This window comes from Pan troglodytes, chromosome 2 (genome assembly GCF_028858775.2).
Source record: "Pan troglodytes isolate AG18354 chromosome 2, NHGRI_mPanTro3-v2.0_pri, whole genome shotgun sequence".
Taxonomy (NCBI): domain Eukaryota; kingdom Metazoa; phylum Chordata; class Mammalia; order Primates; family Hominidae; genus Pan; species Pan troglodytes.
In genome coordinates, this window is record NC_086015.1 from 189,440,314 (window position 1) to 189,460,466 (window position 20,153).

General features: G+C 47.4%; 1 protein-coding gene across 10 annotated transcripts in view; it reads right to left on the minus strand.

Moving 5' to 3' along the window:
* Positions 1 to 20,153, minus strand: part of DGKG (diacylglycerol kinase gamma) — a 227,593-nt gene that overhangs the window by 124,631 nt on the left and 82,809 nt on the right. For 6 of the 10 annotated variants that reach the window (XR_001713836.3, XM_009446979.5, XM_063807413.1 and 3 more), the window contains 7 exons: positions 16,687 to 16,804; positions 13,412 to 13,500; positions 9,959 to 10,075; positions 8,829 to 8,921; positions 6,394 to 6,453; positions 2,841 to 2,920; positions 1,580 to 1,654 (listed from right to left, as the gene is read on the minus strand). Coding sequence is in view for 9 of the 10 variants with exons in the window: in XM_009446979.5 (XP_009445254.2) it covers positions 1,580 to 1,654; positions 2,841 to 2,920; positions 6,394 to 6,453; positions 8,829 to 8,921; positions 9,959 to 10,075; positions 13,412 to 13,500; positions 16,687 to 16,804 (632 nt within the window). In the remaining variant the exon portion in view is untranslated. The remainder of the gene's footprint in view (positions 1 to 1,579; positions 1,655 to 2,840; positions 2,921 to 6,393; positions 6,454 to 8,828; positions 8,922 to 9,958; positions 10,076 to 13,411; positions 13,501 to 16,686; positions 16,805 to 20,153) is intronic. The other 4 variants (XM_016942469.3, XM_063807411.1, XM_001152751.7 and 1 more) reach the window with 4 other exon arrangements.

A 20,153-nucleotide genomic window follows, 5' to 3' on the forward strand; every position in this document is an offset into this window, starting at 1 on the left:
ATAATCCAAGAGGGGGTTTCTATGCTTCACCAGACTGCCAAGGGGGTTCCTGGCACAAAAAAGTTAAGAACCTCTGCTTTAGAATGAATGTGCCCTGCGGACACCTTGGGGGTGGAACTTGGGAAGCCTAAGGTCAATATTTCCAATCTGCCCAGCCTGGTGGTCTGAGAAGAGCCCTGGAGCTTTCAGAATCACGGATGCATGTGTAGGCAAATTAACATTCCTTCTCTTGCAGAACTCTGCTCTCCGACAGGAAGTGAATTCTGAACAGACGCTCCCTCCAGCTAGGCAGCTTGTCTGATTAGAGAGTGACATGCGCATGAGAGACCCTCAGGGCGTATCAGCCCGGGAAGTAGCCACCTGGCTCGTCGTCTCAGATGAAAACAATTTAGAATACACGAGGTTAAGCTGGAGGACTGTCTGCCAGTTTTGACAGTGGGCTGGTAAAGGTGTCTGTGGGGGGCTGCTCCGTCACAAGGCTGTACTGTTCAGCAGTGATGGCAATCATGGTGACTGTGATGACAACTGCAGTGGTGTACAGAGGTGGGTTCTGTTCTGAAATTACTTTTACAGGTAAATCATGGCAGGTGTACTGAATCCGCACTTATGTTTCTTTCTCTTTTTAACTGGGCCTTGTACTACCGCTGCCATAAATAATAGCTTTGGTGTCAGCCAACCAAAGACAGGGTCAAATTCTCTTTTCAGAGTCCTTACTCCAACCTCTCGGAGGGGTCCAGCTGAACCCGGAGTAGAAATCCTGGTTTGGAGGTTGGGCAAATGGCTGCGTGCTGGGCAAGCCCAGCCCAGAGTATGCAGACAGCCCCGGGCCCGGGGCCGGCCAGTAGAGGGCTCTCGAGCACCGGCCCGGACTGGGAGGAAGCCCAGGCTTTCCTGGCCTTCTAGCCCAGGTGCTGGAGGGGCCGCATCACAGAGACCTGCAGCTCACCATTAGCCGCAGACACAGGGACCACGCCTCCCACCAGGCCTCTTTACAACCCCATGCTAACGAGCAGAGAATAGCCAATGAGTAAGTGGCAGGAGGAGCAAAACAACCTCAAAATCGAATGATTTAGAAAACAAAAGTGATTCCATTGAACAAGTAATTGTCTTGATCCTAAAATGACCCCACAGCGGAACACCAAGGCAGAACTCTGAGTCACTGTCTAGATTTCCAAACTGCTGACTGACAATGATAAGAAAACTTTCTCTTCTCTGATGATTCAGTATGAAGACACCAGCTAACAGAGCCTTGCAAATAAGTTAAAATAATTTACCAGCCTGTTCCTCCTGTCAATCAAATGAAAGGTGTGTGCAGTTTTTCCCCTCTTATAAAATAAACAACTTTTTCTAGGACAAGCTACAGGAGGCCACTTCTCAAACAGAGTTAGCCTTCCTGGGCATCCTGAGTATCTCCAGGAGTCAGAGTAAGACGTGAGAAAAAGCAGAGAAAGGGAGTAAAATGGCAGGAAGGAACAAGTTGAGAGATGAAAGAAAAAAAAAAAGGTGACAAAAGAGGCATCTTCATTGGAGTTTAAAAGGGAGGGGGAGAAATAAGAGGTAAAGATTGTGATCTCCATACCCTGGAGTAGGCCCCCCATTGTCCAGGTTGAAAACTTGTTTGGGGTTGAGCAGATAGTGGAATTTCCGAAGAATTCTATGGAAAAAAAAAGAAAAGGAGGGAGAGAGAGAGACAGAGAAGGAATATGTCATCGTGAGAAGTCACATTAGGGCAAACACCTCTGGAGCCCACTGGCGGCAGGGATGAGGGTTCATTTAAACCCCGGAGGGGAGGGCACTGCCTGCTGACCCTGGCGTCCAGGTTCCACCTGGCATCACCCGTGTTATCACTCCCGGTTCAAGGCTGAACTACCAACCTAGACTCCAGCTCCTAAGCCCAGAAGCATCGCCCCTTACCAAGAGGACAGGGCAGAGAAACCCAGAGAACAGAACTTTCATTCTAAAGCTTTATCCTCCACAGAGACCTTCTCCCAAATGTTCTGTATGGTCTAGGCAGTGTGATTCTGCCCTCTGCAGACTGTACAAAAGCATCACAGGACCCCCCTCCTCCCCAGGGAGAGGCCCCCTGCAGTCCTGGGATCAGGAGGAAACGCAGGAGGTGGCGTTGGGCTGTGGGGGAGGGAGGGCACTGAGAGGCTGTGACTGCACCCAGGCCTGCTTTCCTGGCTCCAGCTTGGAATTGTCAGGTCAGTTCAGGAGGGGTGTCCTGCCCCTTGGACAGGGGTGGGGGTCCTCATAGTTCTTGCTTTAACTCTACTAATTATTACTTTTTAACCTGGATTCCAGATCGCGGTGCCATCTGTTAATGATCCCGGAATTGGGAGGCAGAGCTGCTTTAACCATTCTCCCTGTCCTCCCGTGCTGTGTAGCAATTTCTAGCCTCCACTGAACTGGGCATTTCAGCAAACTGATGAGGTGGATGCACTGGCTTCTCACGGGTGACGGTAGCCCAGCAGGTCCTAATCAACGGGCCGCCCATCATCTCTTAAATCAAGAGATCTGAGAGGCTAGAAAGGCACAGGCATCTCAGAGCATGGCCTAACTCTAGTGGTCTTAATAATGGCTCACGTGGCAGGCTGTGGGCTAAGCACCGTGTCTATTCTCACCTGTGAGAGGAGGAATGATAATTATCTCCATTTTACAGAGGGAGAAACCGAGGCCCGGGGACATTAAGTCACTTGGGCCAGGTCATAAAGTGGCAGGTGGCAGTGCTGGGATTTGAGTCTGCCTGTCTCCACAGCCTGCTGTGTTCCTGCCAAGGGGAGGAAGGGCCTGAGTCATGTTGCCCTAGTTGCTCCACTTTGAAACAGAAGAGAACGTACCTTTCTCCTTGTCTCCCTCCACTCTTGGGGTTCACCAAGACCAGCAGGGGGTGGGTACCCGGGGTGGGGATGATCTTATACTTGAAAGGTAAAAGAAAAAGAAATTAGCTCTGCTTCATCCACTAGGGGGGTGAGATGAGAGTTGAAGCCAAGACAGCTTCGGAGAGGCAGATGAGAAGCAGGAGGGCAGGCAGTCAGGTGTTTTTCCACTGGCTGAATTTTCGGAGGGGCTAAGTAGCTAAGTGTCTCCAGTTTGAATGGCCTTTAAGTAGTGTTAACGGAAATGAGGGTTTGAGGTCAGGATCAGCGATGGGACAATGATGCTGTAGCTTCAAATCATTCAACGATGACGTGGTCTTGTACCTACAGCACAAGATGAAATTTTGTGGGAGACACAGCTGAATATGATCTTAGAAAGCACGGCCGTCTGATCATACGCGTAAGTGAAATAGCACTCATGGAGTGAACCACCCGCTTCCACCCTGGCGCCTTCCAAATGCTCATTTCCGGCCCCAGTTTCCTCCTGAACCCTGGTCCCACATTTCTCACTGGCCAGTGGGTAGTACTGTCGACTGGATGTCTCACCATCAGTACAAGATCAACATGCCTCATACATGACCCATCTTCTCTCCCTATGAAACTCGGCCTTTCTCTTGGTTCCCTGTTTCTGTTATTCATCCATCCATCCAAGGAAGGTCTTGTCCTGCCAAGTCTTTCCCTGAAATGTCCCTTTACCTCTGGTAGCTGCCACAGCCCCATGCTGCTTGCGCCTTTCCCACCCTAGGTAAGTCCTGCACACCATCCCCACACAGTTCCTTCCCAGGACACCAGGTCAGCCATACCACTCTTGCCCAAAAACTTGTAAAGACATCTCATTATTAAAGGAGGATTTGGATTTTGTGGATAAAATGTAAATTTCCTAACCTGGCATCAAAGGCCTTTTCAGTCTAGCCCTATTCTACTGTTTTCTCCTAATTCCTGCTAACCCTCAGCTGCAGGTGCAGCCAAGTCCTGCTCTTGCTCCTCTAGTAAGTCTAGAGTGTGTCTCTTGCATTCCCACCCATGGGTCTGCTCGTGCTTGTTTCTTCTCCCATTCCATGCCCCGAAATGCCCACTTCCTTCTTTGCAGACTCCTAAAAAAATTTTTGGCTGGGCATGATCACTCACGCCTGTAATCCCAACACTTTGGGAGGCTGGGGCAGGAGCATCACAAGGTCAGAAGTTCGAGACCAGCCTGGACAACATGATGAAACCCCGTCTCTACTAAAAATACAAAAATTAGCCGGGCGTGGTGGGAGGTGCGTGTAATCCCAGCTACTCGGGAGGCTGAGGCAGGAGAATCGCTTGAGGGAGGTGGAGGTTGCAGTGAGCTGAGATCTCGCCACCGCACTCCAGCCTGGGCGACAGAGCAAGACTCCGTCTCGGAAAAGAAAAACAAACAAACAAACAAACAAACAAAAAACACCACCACCACCACCAACAAAAACCTTCTTATCCTCAGGGCTCAATTCAAGAGACATCTCTATGAAGTTTCCCTTCATCATTGCAACTAAAATGATTGCACTTAAAACATGTACTATTGGCTGGGCATGGTGGCTCATGCCTGTAATCCTAGCACTTTGGGAGGCTGAGGCAGGCGGATCACCTGAGGTCAGGAGTTCGAGACCAGCCTGGCCAATATGGTGAAACCCCATCTCTACTAAAAATACAAAAATTAGCCGGGTGTAGTGGCGCATGCCTGTAATCCCAGCTACTTGGGAGGCTGAGGCAGGAGAATCGCTTGAACCCGGGAGGCAAAGGTTGCAGTGAGCTGAGATCGCACCATTGCACTCCAGCCTGGGAGACAAGAGCGAAACCCCATCTCAAAAAACAAGCAAGCAAGCAAGCAAGAAAGCAAGCAAGCAAACAAACGCACCATGTACTATCTTCTGGAGTTTCTTTTGTTGTTCATTTGTATTTTTTTTTTTTTTTACTTTCTTAGATAAATGACTCAAAACATCAACTGGATTTAAAATGCATTGGGAGCAGAGTGGGGTGTGTGTAACCCTACTACCAAGGACCCTATAGCACCAGACACAAGAGTGGGTGCTCAGCAAATACTTGTGGGTTCAGTGGAAGGATACACCAATGTGGACGCACAGCTCTGCTCCATATTCAGTATCTAATGCCTGCTTTTCCAGATCTCAAGCTAAAAGTCCAGCAAACACAGTGCCATGTTGTTTGAAAAGGATAGTAGCATTTCCGATGATCTAAAAAATTTGTCTCACCTGCCCAGGGTGACTATGTGATGCCCAGAAGCATCTTGGAGGCTGAGGAATTAACCCTCACCTCTGGAGATGATATTCAACGTATTTAACAGCCAGCCCTACAGTGTGGGCTCTGCCCCATCAGAACAGATGCAAGACAACCCGATGGCTACCTGCCCTAAACAACTGGCATACATGTATCGGGTGTGGATGTGCGTGCGCCTGTGTGTGTTTCCCACCTTTCTGCCCTTCTAGGTGTCTAGAGCTTTCTCACATATTAAGATTCTCCCCTCATTTGGCCTTATGTTTCACTTTTCTTTTTCTTTTTCTTTTTTTTCTTTTGAGACATAATCTCCCTCTGTTGCCCAGGCTGGAGTGAAGTGGCAGAATCTCGGCTCACTGCAACCTCCACCTCCCAGGTTCAAGCGATTCTCCTGCCTCAGCCTCCCGAGTAGCTGGGATTACAGGCACCTCCCACCATGCCTGGCTAATTTTTGTGTTTTTAGTAGAGATGGGGTTTCACCATGTTGGCCAGTCTGGTCTTGAACTTCTGACCTTAGGCGATTTGCCCGCCTCAGCATCCCAAACTGCTGCGATGACAGGCGTGAGCCACTGCGCCCGGCCTTTTACTTTTCACAACACACGAATCTGTATATTCTCATTTAATCTTACAGCACCTCTGGGAGGTGGGCAGGGCAGGGATTACTGTGTCTCCTTTGAGCAGAGGAAACTTAAGGCTCAGAGGCAGAGCAGGAGGCCCCGGTTTTCTATTTCCTTTTCTAGTACTCTTTGTTCCTCACCAGGCTGCCTTCCCTGCATTCCTTGGAACTCTGTGGAAGACACAAAAAATGTTCATTGCTGAACCCAAGTAAAAAAAATGAGTTCTTAAGTATACATTTAAGGATTAAGAAGAACTTTTAGATCTGGTTAGCTTCATTTTGGCAGATCATGTTCTGGAGACAGCTTGGCAATCTTGAAAAACCCATTGTCTATTTTTAGGCCACATCTTTGTTATTATTTAGGACATCTGCATATTAAAGTTTTATGTAACTTTTTCCTAAAATAGTAATAAAGCCCAATAAGACCAGCAATGGGATCAGTCAACCTTTCCTCTCACCACTTGCTGACAGCGTGGCTGTCAAAGGTAACACCAGAGGCCACAAATAAATGCCCTCCTGTGGGGTATAATTAGTCAGATGAGAAGGCAAATGCTGAGATGCTTTTCTATAGAACCCAAACCCCGTCTTGCCCGCCACAGCCCTGGAACAACTTAGAAGGTGCAATCGGATTTAGAGCTCATGAGGTACCTGCATGACAAGTTCGCCCTTGGCGGACACGCAGCCATCAGACTTCTCACCTGGCCTGTCCTGTGACAAGAAAGGAAAGAAGCATCTTTTGGAAAAAGAAGCCTAACACAAAGAAAGAGATCAGATGAAAAACAAACGGCTGATATAAAGAAAGAGATCAGAAAGCTAGTGTAGTATGGAGACGAGGTTTTCAACATAGGGCTTCTGACCTAAATAAAGAAATGTACCCCTATGACTTTTTCTAGGATTCTTCAGGCCTCCAGTGATGACATCACGGGCTGACTTTACCTTTGAGGCAAGGGACATAGTGGGGAGCACTGAAAGTGGCAGAATTCCACTTGGTTGATTTAGAAGCTTGAGCTCTGAGAAGAAAATTCTTAGATTTGGCGACTTGGCTTTTCTTCCTTTCTTTCTTTCTTTTTTTTTTTTTTTGAGACGGAGTCTCGCTCTATTGCCAGGCTGGAGTGCAGTGGTGTGATCTCGGCTCACTGCAAGCTCCGCCTCCTGGGTTCAAGTGATTCTCCTGTCTCGGCCTCCTTAGTAGCTGGGACTACAGGTGCGTGCCACCACGCCCAGCTAATTGCTAATTTTCTTGTATTTTTAGTAGAGATGGGGTTTCACCATGTTGGCCAGGATGATCTCGATCCCTTGACCTTGTGATCTGCTGGCCTCAGCCTCCCAAAGTGCTGGGATTACAGGTGTAAGCCACTGTGCCTGGCCGTAGACTTGGCTTTTCTGCTGAGCACTATCTAATGATATGATATTGTCATTTTTCTTGGTTTTGTTTGTTTTTCTAATGTTTATTTTATTAAGGTTTTCTCACATATAGTAAAATGCTCAAATCTAAATTGTACAGCTTGATGAATTTTGTATATGGGGATGGCCTCGTAACTACTACCTCTTCAAGCGTAACCCTGTTGTGACTCCTGATACCACACGGGTTTTGCCTGGCTTTTGAATTTCATATAATGGATTCATAGAGCATATCTTTTCGAGTCTAGCTTCTTTGGTTCAGCATTATGTTTTTGAGATTCTCCATGTTTTTACTCTATGCATAGTTTGTTCTTTTCCATTGCAATGTAGTTTCCCATTCTATGAATGCCAGATGCCGATATGCCTCAATTTATTCATCTATTCTCCTGTTAATGGTCATTTAGCTTGTTTCCAGTTTTTAACTGTTATGAATAAAGCTGCTATGAGCATTCTTGTGCATGTCTTTTGGTGGAATAAATGCTTGTATTTTCCAGGTAGATGCACTGGAGGAGAATTTTTGAGTTATGGAGTTTGTATATTTCCAATGCAGTAAATATTGCTAAATGATTTTCCAACGTGTTGGTATTTTTCAGGGTTTTTTATTTTTATTTTTGAGACAGAGTCTCACTCTGTCACCCAGGCTGGAGTGCAGTGGTGTGATCTTGGCTCACTGCAACCTCCACCTCCCAGGTTCAAGCAATTATCCTGCCTCAGCCTCCCCAGTAGCTGGGATTACAGGTGCCCACTACCACGCCTGGCTAATTTTTGTATTTTTAGTAGAGATGGGGTTTCACCATGTGGCCAGGCTGATCTAAAACTCCTGACCTCAGGTGATCCGCCTGCCTCAGCCTCCCAAAGTGCTGGGATTACAGGCATGAGCCACCGTGGCTGGCCTTTTTCTCAGGTTTTTAATGAGAAAGAAGTAGCTGGTCAAGTACAGAGTGAGATGTGAGGAATGGGTGGGACTTGCAACATTTTAAAGATGGGAAGATGGCAAAATTAAGTGTTTGATGCTTGTTTGAAAGAGGAGTCTTCAACACAGGCAACAACGTGTCAGGTGGGGGTAAAGGAGCTTAATTTTGCTGCTTTCATTTCCAAATCAGGCTGAGAAACCCAAGTGGAAACTCAGGAAGTAGAGGGAGATACGGTTTGGATGTGGCAGGGAGATTGACAGAGATGAGGGAGGTTGGGAGCCTGGCCATGCATAGGTGGTGACTGAGGTTCCTTGTGCTGTGTTCTGCCTGCAAAAGGCTTAGAACAAATGTGCTTTCCTTGCTGGGTCACTTCAGGGCACTCGGGGTGGCCAGCAATTGGAAACAGTTTAGTCAGAGAAGTTTTCTCTCAAAATCTGATCTGTGCAGCGCTGACCTCTTTCAAGCACATACTGAAAGCACAAACCCAACAGAGAGGAGCAGAAAAGATTAACAACTGGGCACTGGGCTAAAAACCCAGGTGATAAAATAATCTGCACAACAAACTCCCGCAAGACGTGTCTGCCTATGTAACAAACCCTCCCATGTACTCTCTAACCTAAAATAACAGTAAAAAAAGAAAGAAAAGAAAACACAAACCCAAAGAGTTGTCAGGGAAGCCCTGGGAAGGATGTGAATGTCTGAAAGCTGCCTACATCTGAAACCAGAACCCGGAGAAGCTACAGCCCTCGCCAGGGCAGGAGCACTTACCCGGGTGATGGGGCATATAGAGGTGGGCAGTAAGATGTGGTCTCTGAGTTCCCCACCATCACACAACGTTGATAATTCACATTTGCGGTGAAACTGGGGGGAGAAATGAAAAAGAGAGTGAGTGAAAGTGAGCAAAGAAACATCAAACATGAAGGTGGAGAGGTTTGGGGGAGAGGTGAGCTGTCTAGTGCTCCCCCAAATCCTGATGCACTGCTGGCTTTGACAGTATTGCCATGTGTGTGTGTGCGCACGTGTGTGTGTGCACGTGTGTGTGTGTGGTTAAGGGTGCAAAGTCTGCCGTGGGCTGAGCAAAGAGGCCAAGAGCCGCTCATGGCTACTGAAGCGACACGGTCATGAGCTGGCCTGTGACCCTTCAGTGTGGCACCCCATGTTGATTCCAGAGCCCCCTTAGATATGTGCTCTCCAGGCCCTGAGACTCTGGGAGGAGGGAGATCTTGATGAACAAACTCATGGATGGCTGAGAGTAAACCTTGTGATTCAACCTTTGTATTTTGAGAGTTCTGCAGTCTGGTTTGGAGAAACCTACATTTTGAGGCTGATACCTGGGGAGAAGGACAAGAGCTGGCAGTGAGTTTTGACAGTCAGGTTGGCCAGCTCAGTGGCTGCCAGTGGCATTCTGGGTGTCTAGTGGGGCTGTGGACTCTAGCATGTGCTGTGGCTGGTGGCAGCAGGTCCAAACCTTTGGCCCAGGCAGTGGGGCTGCTCTAAGGAATGTGCCTTCAGGGCAGGCACCCCCTCCTATGATGCTCCTGTTGTCCAATTTTTCTCCCACTCTGTCAGTGTCCCCGGCCCTAGGTGATAGCCAGGTAAAAGAAGTTCATAGTCGGGCCTGCTGATCCCAGCTGCCAGGCCACACAGACAGTGGACTGGCCAGCTTCTTCTTCAGCAGTCCTCACTCCCCTGGTTCGGGGGTGCCCTCTCTCTGGGCAGCTTGGTAATTCACTGGAGCATCGTTAGGCTGAGGGCATTGAATAGGCGCTGTGGGGTCCTCCTAGCCTCGCTCCCCTGGCTTTGCTCATGCCCTCTGGCCGGATGTTCACTGCTCCTGGGCTGCAGCTTGGGCAAAAAAACGTTGAAAAGAAGCAGGGCTGCCCTGGGCGCCAACCCACCGTCATCCGGCACCACACGCAGTGCCGCGCGGTGACACTCTGGTAGCACTTGATACTTTTGTGGCACCGGTCACACTTGACGGAGGAGTTCCCTTCCACCCATGCGTGCTGCATCACCTGCGGGAGGGAAGCGAACGATGCCAGGGAAAACGGCAGAACCATGTCCCCGGGGCCCTGGGCTGGAGGAGAAGGATCTGGGAGGGGACGCGGGGGAGCCAGAGGGACTGTTTCCTATTTAGAGGATGCTTATTGGATGTTGGGTGGCTTGCCTAATGGCACGATGTGGTTCCTCCCTGCCTAACCGCCATTATGCGAATCAAAGTAGATTAAAAGCTCGCTTTGCCACATTTTGAACAGCTCAATCGCCCTGGCAGGCAGGCCTCTGAGCAGCATCTTGTCTGGCAGTCCATCTGTTTGTCTTGCAGAACGCCTTGCAGAGTGATGTATTTGTATGCGCCCTCTTCTGGAAGGCAGCGTGGTGCAGAGGAACTCTGGAGGGCTTGGGTAGGCCACAGACAAAACTGGCTGGAGTCCCTTGGAAGTGGTGGCCTTTGGCCAGTTCTTAGACCTCTCTGAGTCTCAGGTCCCTGACCTGTGGGAATTGGTATAAGAAGTCCCACCTCTGGGGTTACTGGGGCAATGCAATGAGATAGCACGTTTGGAAGGGCCTCCCTGGTACAGTCCTGGCCCTTTGGCAGTACCCACAATTGGGTAACGCCCTTCTCCTTCCTCAGCTGTAGCTGCCCATTAGAAGCACCTGGGGGAGCTTTTAGACGTCCTGATGCCCAGCCGACACTCCAGACCAAATAAATGAGAGTCTTTGAGGGTGGGGCACATGATTAATATGTTTTACAGCACTCTGGGTGATTATAACGTGAAGCCGAGACTAAAAAGCACTCTAGAAGGAAGTTAGAGAAAAGTCCAAAGAAGTTAGTGAGGGTCCATGGGTGCTTTTCACACCTGTTTCCTGGGGAGCTGGTTGTATCTGCTCCGTGACCAGGAAAGACCACCAGGGCAGGCTAGGCACTTGGAAACAGGTGGGAATAGTGGGATTGTTTTTGTATGTGTGTGTCAGTGCGGCTAAAGCAAGAGCAGCTGGCTAGTAGTCCCACTGTCTGGGAGGCTGAACCCTCAGTTCTCTCCCCCTGGAATTCTCACCAAAATTCTCACTCGAAAATTTTCACCACGGTGCCACAAATAACAGAAGGAAGTGGATATGGACTCTGGGAGAAGGTGGGGGACATACCCTGAAGTGCCTAACCACAAGCACGGTATTAAAAACCCAGGAAATATCTGCGTGATTCTGTCCAGGTTTGTATTAAATAAGAATAAATGTGTTTTTTGAGACAGTCTCACTCTGTCGCCCAGGCTGGAGTGCAGTGGCATGGTCACAACTCACTGCAGCCTCGATCCTCCAGGTTCAAGCAATCCTCCCAGCCCAGCCACCCAAGTAGCTGGGACTACAGGCACATGCCACCACACCAGGCTAATTTTTGTATTTTCTTTTTGTAAAGACAGGATCTCACCATGTTGCCCCGGCTGGTCTCAAACTCCTGGGCTCAAGCTATTGGCCCTTGTCAGCCTCCTAAAGTTCTGGGATTACAGGTGTGAGTGACTGCACTTGGTCCAAGAATAAGTGTTTTAAATTACTTAACAATTAAGTTGCTTAAGGCCTCCCCTAAGAATGTTTTTGGCAAAATTATTGCTCCGGAAGATGTGTCACGTTTGGTTGGTACCTTATCACCTTGTGCCTTGCACTTCTGAGGGTGTAAAGAACTCGGTTTGCTAATTAATCTATCATCTACATGGCCACAATTGAATTTGCTCTGAGATTATTATTTCCATTTTGCAGAGGAAAAAATGAAAGTTTCAGAGAGGTTAAGTGACTGGCCCTAGGTTCCAAGGCTGGTAAGCGGCCAAGTAGGGTTTCCTAGCCAGGTTTTCTGACCCCAAGTCCAGGGCTGTTTCCCCAACACCACATCGCCTTACCCATTCTCTTTGGGATCTGAGGAGATGGTGAAAGACTGGGTTGCTCCTGCAGGCTGAGAAGTTTGTGAGTGTGCCCTGCCGGCCCCTCATTGGCCTCACTCTGTTCTCTGTGTGACAGGTGGCCAGAGTGCAGGCTTAGGGCCTGCGTCCAGCAGGTACACCATGTGTCCCGGTGAAAGGCATGGACATGGAGCAGGGTGTGCATGGGGTGGTGCAGAAGGCGTGGATGAGAGACCATGCAGTGTCCATGGGGCATGCACACAAATTCTAGGAGATGCCTTTCTCTACCAGGAGTCCTTCTGCAGGAGGGCTGGGTACCACTCTCACGGCTAACTGTCTCCTGACTCACACTCCTCCGTGTAATCTTCCCTTTTCAGGAAGGCAAAGTGCCCTTCCCCTGCTAATTTTAAGGTAAGTCTATTTCCAGACTTGGAGAATGGCATCACCCAATGGCCGAGTTAGAAACCTGGGAGCCATTCCCTACCTTTTCCCTTCTCTCATCCTCCGCATCCCCATCACCATGTCCTGGTCCTAGTGGTGGTACTTCCAAATTACCTCTCAAGCTCTCCCTTCATTTTCTCTCCTTTAGCCAGTGTGACAGTCAAAATACCCAATAACCAGCATGGCCTGGGGGACCCTCAGCACAGGACCATCCTAGAGCAGTGAGTGTGGATCCCACCCCAGTCGGGCCCTCAGCACAGTACTGCCTTTTGCTTCAAGTATTGGAAGAGTTTCCCTCCCCTGATTTCTCTCCCACATCACACTCAGAGCTATTAACCTAATTCACAAACTCGATCACATCTTTATGTGCTTGAAGCTCTTCAGTGGCCCCCGGCTGCACAGAAAACACCTTTCTCACTCAGCTGGCCTCATAAGACCTGCTTCAGGCCAGATCTCACCACTTTCTGAGTGCATCTCCTGCCACTTCCCTTTAAGCATCCTCTGCCCCAGCTATGCCAAACTAAGTATGAATCCTGGAATAAGCCATGTCTCATGCCTTTACACATGAGGCTTCCTCTGCCTGGAGAGGCTTCCTCTGCCTCCTTGATGCCTCATGAAGTCCTCCCAATTTGTGTTCAAGACGCAACTGCAATGCCAGCTCCTCTGTGCAACTTGCCCTGTGCTTCCACTGTACCTTCCACACAGCTGTGTTATTGTTGCACACATCTCACTATTCTGTTCTTTGCTTACATGCCCGTCTCTCCTAGACAGCATAGTTCTTGAGCAGGCTGGGGAGCATCTCTTACAACCTGTGTACCCCCTAGCATGGAGCCTGGCACATAGCGGGTACCAGGAAGGTGCTGAATGGATGGATGGATGAACGGGATGGTTTACAGGTGGTCCTCAAGGCAGAGAAGGGACTGGATGAAGCTCCCAGTGCCCCTTCCTGCCCAGGAATCCATGTTGATGGACATGTTTCCTGGATGAGGCATGCAGTAGAACAAGGCAGTAGATGTCACCAACCTCACCACTCCTTTTGGCTTTTGAGTACGTTTTGACACAACCAGGAATGTTTTTGGACACACAGCGTTCGTGGACAGTGTATTTACAGTCTGAAAAGAAAAAAAGTCAAGGCAGGTGCTTGTGAATAGCCACGTAAGAGAGGCCCAGCTGCCCTCCCACCCTAGCCAAGGTCTGTACCTCCCTTTGGGTGGCTGGTGAGGGGCAGGGGACACATGGGGCTGGTCTTGCCTAACGGAAATTCAAAACAGTCTCTAATTGTTCTTGGAGGACAGAGACCCTGTTTATTTGCTGCGGCTGCACCTCCACCGGCTTCACTGCCTTCCTCTGCAGGCAATGAACACAGCAGGAACACATCCCCAGAAAGGCGCTTTTTGCTGAAGGGGAGTGTGCGGCATCATCCTCCTGGCTATGCCAGCGCCACTGTATTGCATGCCCGGGACATTGGAAAATGAATAGAAAGGCCAGGGCTTTTTTTGTTTTGACATGGTGTTTCGCTCTTGTTGCCCAAGCTGGAGTGCAATGGTGTGATCTCGGCTCACTGCAACCTCCGCCTCCCGGGTTCAAGCGATTCTCCTGCCTCAGCCTCCCGAGTAGCTGGGATTACAGGCGTTACAGGCATGCACCACCACGCCCCGCTAATTTTTTGTATTTTTAGTAGAAATGGGGTTTCACCATGTTAGCCAGGCTGGTCTCGAACTCCTGACCTCAGGTGATCCACCCGCCTCAGCCTCCCTAAGTGCTGGCGTAAGCCACCGCACCTGGCCAAGGCCAGGGCTTTTGAAGGCTAGGCAGGCCCCCGTGACAATCCACATGACCTTGGGTAAATTGTTTTACCTCTCTGAAATTCAGGGTTTTCTGTAAAAAGGGAAGAAAATGGCCTCTCTTTCTCTTTCTCTTTGCAGGGATTGTTGCAGTAGTACATGAGATAGTTTGTGTAAAGCATCATGTGTCTGGGTCAGAGTAGCTATTCCACTCATTATTGCTGTTGTTTTTACTACCATCATGTGAACAGCAGAGGCCCACGGGCCTAGAACTTAATGGGAATGAGATTGATCTATAAAATGTGGGTAAGAGCTGGGTTTGAACTGGCGCTGGGGAGACTGTTGTACCCCTTTTTTTTTTGAGATAGAATCTCACCCTCTCACCAGGCTGGAGTGCAGTGACGCAATCTCGGCTCACTGCAACCTCCGACTCCCTGGTTCAAGTGATTTTCCTGCCTCAGCCTCCTGAGTAGCTGGGATTACAAGCATGCGCCACCATGCCCAGCTAATTTTTGTATTTTTAGTAGGGACGGGGTTTCACCATGTTGGCCAAGATGATCTTGATCTCCTGACCTCGTGATCCACCCGTCTTGGCCTCCCAAAGTGCTGGGATTACAGGCGTGAATCACCGTGCCAGGCCTGGCGGACCCCTTCTTTAGCCCGTTGATGCTTGGTCTTTGTGGACAGTGGGCCCAGCTCTGCCAAGGCGACTTCTATGGCTGAGGTCACTTGCTGCCTAATTCACACGTGCATGTTGGATAAAGCACTTCAACCTGGAGCACAGCCAGCGGGCCTCCCTGCCGCAGCAGCTCCCCGGTGTCTGGTGGGTTCAGGCTGAGTGTTGCTGTCCACATCACGGGGCGGGCGGCAGGGCTCTGTGCACCCACATATTCTGGTGCCTGCCATGCCTTCTTGCCGCAGCCCCTCTGCCTTCTCCTCCTGCTCCCTGTGTCCCCTTCTTTCCTACTCCTTATCACTCTTTTCCCCCATCTCTTTTTCCTGTCTCCCTTTCCAGTCTTCCTGTCTGCTTTTTCCTCTACCACTTGTAGTTTTTTCCACCTTTCCACTCTGACTTTACTAAAGGAATTAAAAAGTGAAACAACTGTAGAGTTTTAATTCCTATTGCATTTACAGAATGTAAAATGCTTTTTTGTTTGTTTGTTTTTTGTTTTTGAGACAGGGTTTCGCTCTGTCATCCAAGCTGGAGTGCAGTGGTGCAATCTCAGCTCACCGCAACCTCTGCCTGCTGGGCTCGAGTGATCCTCCCACCTCAGCCTCCTGAGTAGCTGGGATTACAGGCGCACGCCACCATGCCCAGCTAATTATTTTTAGTATTTTTATTTTTTATTTTTTTATTTTTATTTTTTATTATACATTAAGTTCTAGGGTACATGTGCACAATGTGCAGGTTTGTTACATATGTATACATGTGCCACGTTGGTGTGCTGCACCCATTAACTCATCATTTACATTAGGTATATCTCCTAATGCTATCCCTCCCCGCTCCCCCCACCCCACGACAGGCCCCAGTGTGTGATGTTCCCCACTCTGTGTCCAAGTGTTCTCATTGTCCAATTCCCATCTATGAGTGAGAACATGCGGTGTTTGGTTTTATGATCTTGCAATAGTTTGCTCAGAATGATGGTTTCCAGCTTCATCCATGTCCCTACAAAGGACGTGAACTCATCCTTTTTTATGGCTGCATAGTATTCTATGGTATATATGTGCCACATTTTCTTAATTCAATCTATCATTGATGGACATTTGGGTTGGTTCCAAGTCTTTGCTGTTGTGAATAGTGCCACAATAAACATACGTGTGCATGTGTCTTTATAGCAGCATGATTTATAATCCTTTGGGTATATACCCAGTAGTGGGATGGCTGGGTCAAATGGTATTTCTAGTTCTAGATCCTTGAGGAATCGCCACACTGTCTTCCACAATGGTTGAACTAGTTTACAGTCCCACCAACAGTGTAAAAGTGTTCCTATTTCTCCACATCCTTTCCAGCACCTTAGTATTTTTAGTAGGGACAACGTTTCTCCATGTTGGCAGGGCCGGTCTTAAACTACTGGCCTCAAGCAATCCACCTGCTTCTGCCTCCCAAAGTGCTGGGATTTCAGGTGTGAGCCACCGTACTTGGCCCCAAATGCTTATTAATTTTTAAAAAATAAGTTTCCTCTGAACACACCCAGAATAAATATTGACTAGAAAACCCAACTAAAAGTAGTATGAGAAATTTTAAATTATTTGTGGACTTTAATAATTTCTTCTAGGGGGTCAGTGGCTCATAAAAAGCCTGCAATAATAAATAGTCCAAGACCTGTCCGTTGGACTTGGGTAGGGTAAAAACAGGACATGAAGGCCTCGCTTTATTCCTTCTGTTGGGACAATATGGGTGGTCCCTCAAGCTGGGAAGCAGAAATACCAACATTTTCTCTGCAATGGATCAACCAACCATGCGCAGAGCAAGATAGTGCCTGGGGGGAAGAGGTTTGAAGGAAATTTACTCACAAGTGCAGCACAGGCCTTGCTTGCGGACGCCCATGAGCATGATATGGCAGAAGTTGCAGTAGGTTGGTTTCTTGAAGTGCTTCATGGTCCAGGCGTGCCGCCCATCCCCCTTGGAGCCCTGCAGGGGTAATAGGAGGTGAGACCCCAAGCTGGCTGCCCTGAGATGGAGGAAGCCAGGGGCTGCCTCTTGCATGTTCTTCCTTTTCATCTCATTTAGAAGATGAGTTATTGATATTTTTTACTGTTTTAAATACAAATAAAAACAAAATTTTTGTGTGTGTGTTTTAAAAATTAGCAAATATTAAAAGCAAGAAACATCTGAATGGAAGCATGTGTGTGTAGGACAAAATAAATCCTCTCCCGCATGGCTGGCAGAAGCATAAACTGAACAACAATCTGATCTATCTATCTATCTATCTATCTATCTATCTATCTATTATCTATCATCTATCTATCTATCTATCTCCTTTAAATGTTTACAACCTTTGACTTACCAATATCTCCTTTTCGACTTTATCCTAAAGAAATAATTTTTAAAAGGCTGATGAGCCTTTTTGTGCCCTGCCAGATGCTTAACCCAGCATTATTTAAAATAATGAAAAGCTGGAAATATCCTAAAGGTCTCATAATTACCAAAAGGCTAACGATAGTATATCCGTCTGATGTAATGTTAGGTGGCAATCAAAAAGATATTTATAAGACTATCTAATGGCATGGGAATGTGCTCATGATACAATGTTAAGCGAAAAAACAGAATGCCATTTCGATGATATGTTATGATTTCAGTTTTATATAATAGATCTTTGATGGGAAGTAATTTCATTAACCTGTTAACAGAGGTTGGCTATAGCTGGCAGCAATATGGATTTATTGTATTCTCTGATTTCTACTTTCTGCTGTGTGTTCCAAATGTTTTACAGTGTGCATGTACTAGTGTGATAATCAAGATGAAAGAGTTTAGTAAAAACAATGTATTTCTCCTATCAACTTTCGGTACGCAGAAAAAATAGTGAAAAGACAGACAGAGAAAGGGTTAGACCATCACCTCCTGACTTTGTTCGGAAGTGAAATCATCTGCATCTACTAGGTACACCAAGCCTCACACAGTCACACCCTCATCTCCCACATCCCATCCCAGGGGAACACAGCACAGCTTGAGGAATGTCCCTCCTGCATGTGCTATCCCTGAACCTTTCTCATAGGCTCCATTACAAGAGTAACACTCTTGGGCTGGTTTCATGATCAGTAAAAGCTACGGTAAGGTGATGAGGATCGATGGTCATGGACGTAGTGTCCAATGTGCGGGACTCAAATGTAATTCTTACCTCTGGGGTGCGTATGCATTTGGGCTGGTCACTGCAACCAGACCTCAGCCTGTGCCCAGGCTTCTGTTATGATCTCCAGAGGAGCTCACATTCTTTTCCAAATGCTGGCTTCCTCCTCTGGGCCAGAGAAGCTATTTTCTTCTCATTACCTCAAACCCTGCTTCTTCCAGGACATGAGTTTTATAGAATTAAAACCCTCTTATCTAATGGTCTCCACTTTAGTAAATGCATTCACAAACTGAAAATGATTCATCAAAAGACTGATTCATTCATTTATTCGTTTGACCAACATCTACCTCAAGGGCTTTTTGTAAGAATTAAATGACATCATGTAAGTAAAGCTTCTAGTTCAATGCCTGACATATTGTAAATTCAAACTTCCATTAAATTCTTATTCCATTCCAGATGCTGGAAGACACAAAATAAACTAAAAAGTGTTTGTTGACGTGGAAGGAGGTAGATTTGTTCCCATTCTAGAAATGAGAAACAGAGATTTGGAGAAGTTCTGTAACTAGCCCAAGCCCACACAGATAATGAGGGACTGAATGAGTAGTCAGACTTGGGTCTTTTGCTGGCCAGAGCCCATGCTCTTTCCATCCTGCTCCTCCACCTCACAAGCCAGGGTTTTCCTGTATGGGTAGAAGGAAAATGATAGCACTCTTCAGCAGACTTCTTCGTGGAGCCCAAAGGATTGTCAATGTATCTGAAAACACCTCTAGTAGCTAAGTCAGTTAGCTCATCCCCCTTTCTCAGCTACTATTTTTATGGATATAAGAAGTGCATGGACCGTGACTTGGGATAAAGTAACGTTTCTGCTTGGGTTATAGCACCATCATGTGGCTCTTTCCTTTCCACATGATGGTGGCTGCAGAACGTGGGCGTAGCCTTCCTCGTGCTCACCAGGTTTTATGCTGCTGCTACGATTTTCCTGGGAGAGAGTCTGTTTTGCAAATATCTCATTCAGTGATTCCCCAGACTTTTCAGTGGTTGTATGTGGGTTTTGAAAAAGCCCAAGAAGCAATGGACTTTTAAGACATTGATGGGGGCTTTCTCCAAAACCCCAAATAGTAAGTGTTAAAAACTTTTAAAGTACATATTTAAAAATAAGTGCATAAAACTCTTGATTAATAAAACTAAACTTGCATTGGCCACTTTCCTGATATAAATGAGAGTTTTCTACAAGGCTGATCTGGCATTTAGGGGAGACACTTGGGAGAATGCTGAGGAAGTAGATGGGCTCTCCTTCCTCCTGCCACAAGACAGCGGGTCTTTTCCATGCAAAGAGTTGGTGGTATTTTGAACCTCAGCAAGTCCAAAGTAGAACAGAAAATGGTAATTGATTCCCTGTAACTAAAATGTCCCATCTTTATTCCCTAAATGAGAAAAAAAATGGTGTTTTGGAACAGAACTTCCATTTTGTCTTGAGTATAATCTTAAGTGAGTAAAGTCAGCAGAAAGCATATCTAACTTATCTGAGCCCTTCCAGTTCCTGGATCACATGGGTTCTTGTACATAAAGCTTCTTGGCAAGGGATCATTGGGTGAGAGGCGTGATGTGAGTGAGTAAGGGGGATGATCTCTGGTGCTAGTTCGGTGGATGTCCTTGGGCAAGTTCCTTCATTTCTCTGGGTCTCAGTTTGTAAAACAAAGGGGATCAACCAGGGACCACAAAGATCTTTTCCAGCTTGACTTTCTAGGGTTCTAAGGAATAAGAAGGGGGTCATGTAGATCCTGGTTCCTTGATTTCTCCTTAGAGCTTGGAAAGCACTGGACATGCTATGAAATGATTGCAAGATTCATAGTTCTTGAGTTTCAGAAATGGGGGCTCAGCTTTAGTCCTGAATTGCAGAGCTATGAAATGAAGATATTATAGGCAACTTGGTCAGCTAGAGGCTCACCCAGCTGCACTTGCTGCCCTGTTCCTCTCTATGGAATAGTCTCAAAGAGGTGTAATCTTTGAGATCTGTAATCTCAAAGTAGTGTTGTCACACAACTGATGTGACTAGTAAATGCTTAATGTCACCATTTGTGCTTCTACTAGTTTTAGTCTTCCCTACCTCATGTATGGAAGTGAGTTCACTTGGTAAATAGGTAGAGAATACAGTAACTGGGTCAGATGAAGGTATATATAACAATCAGTTTC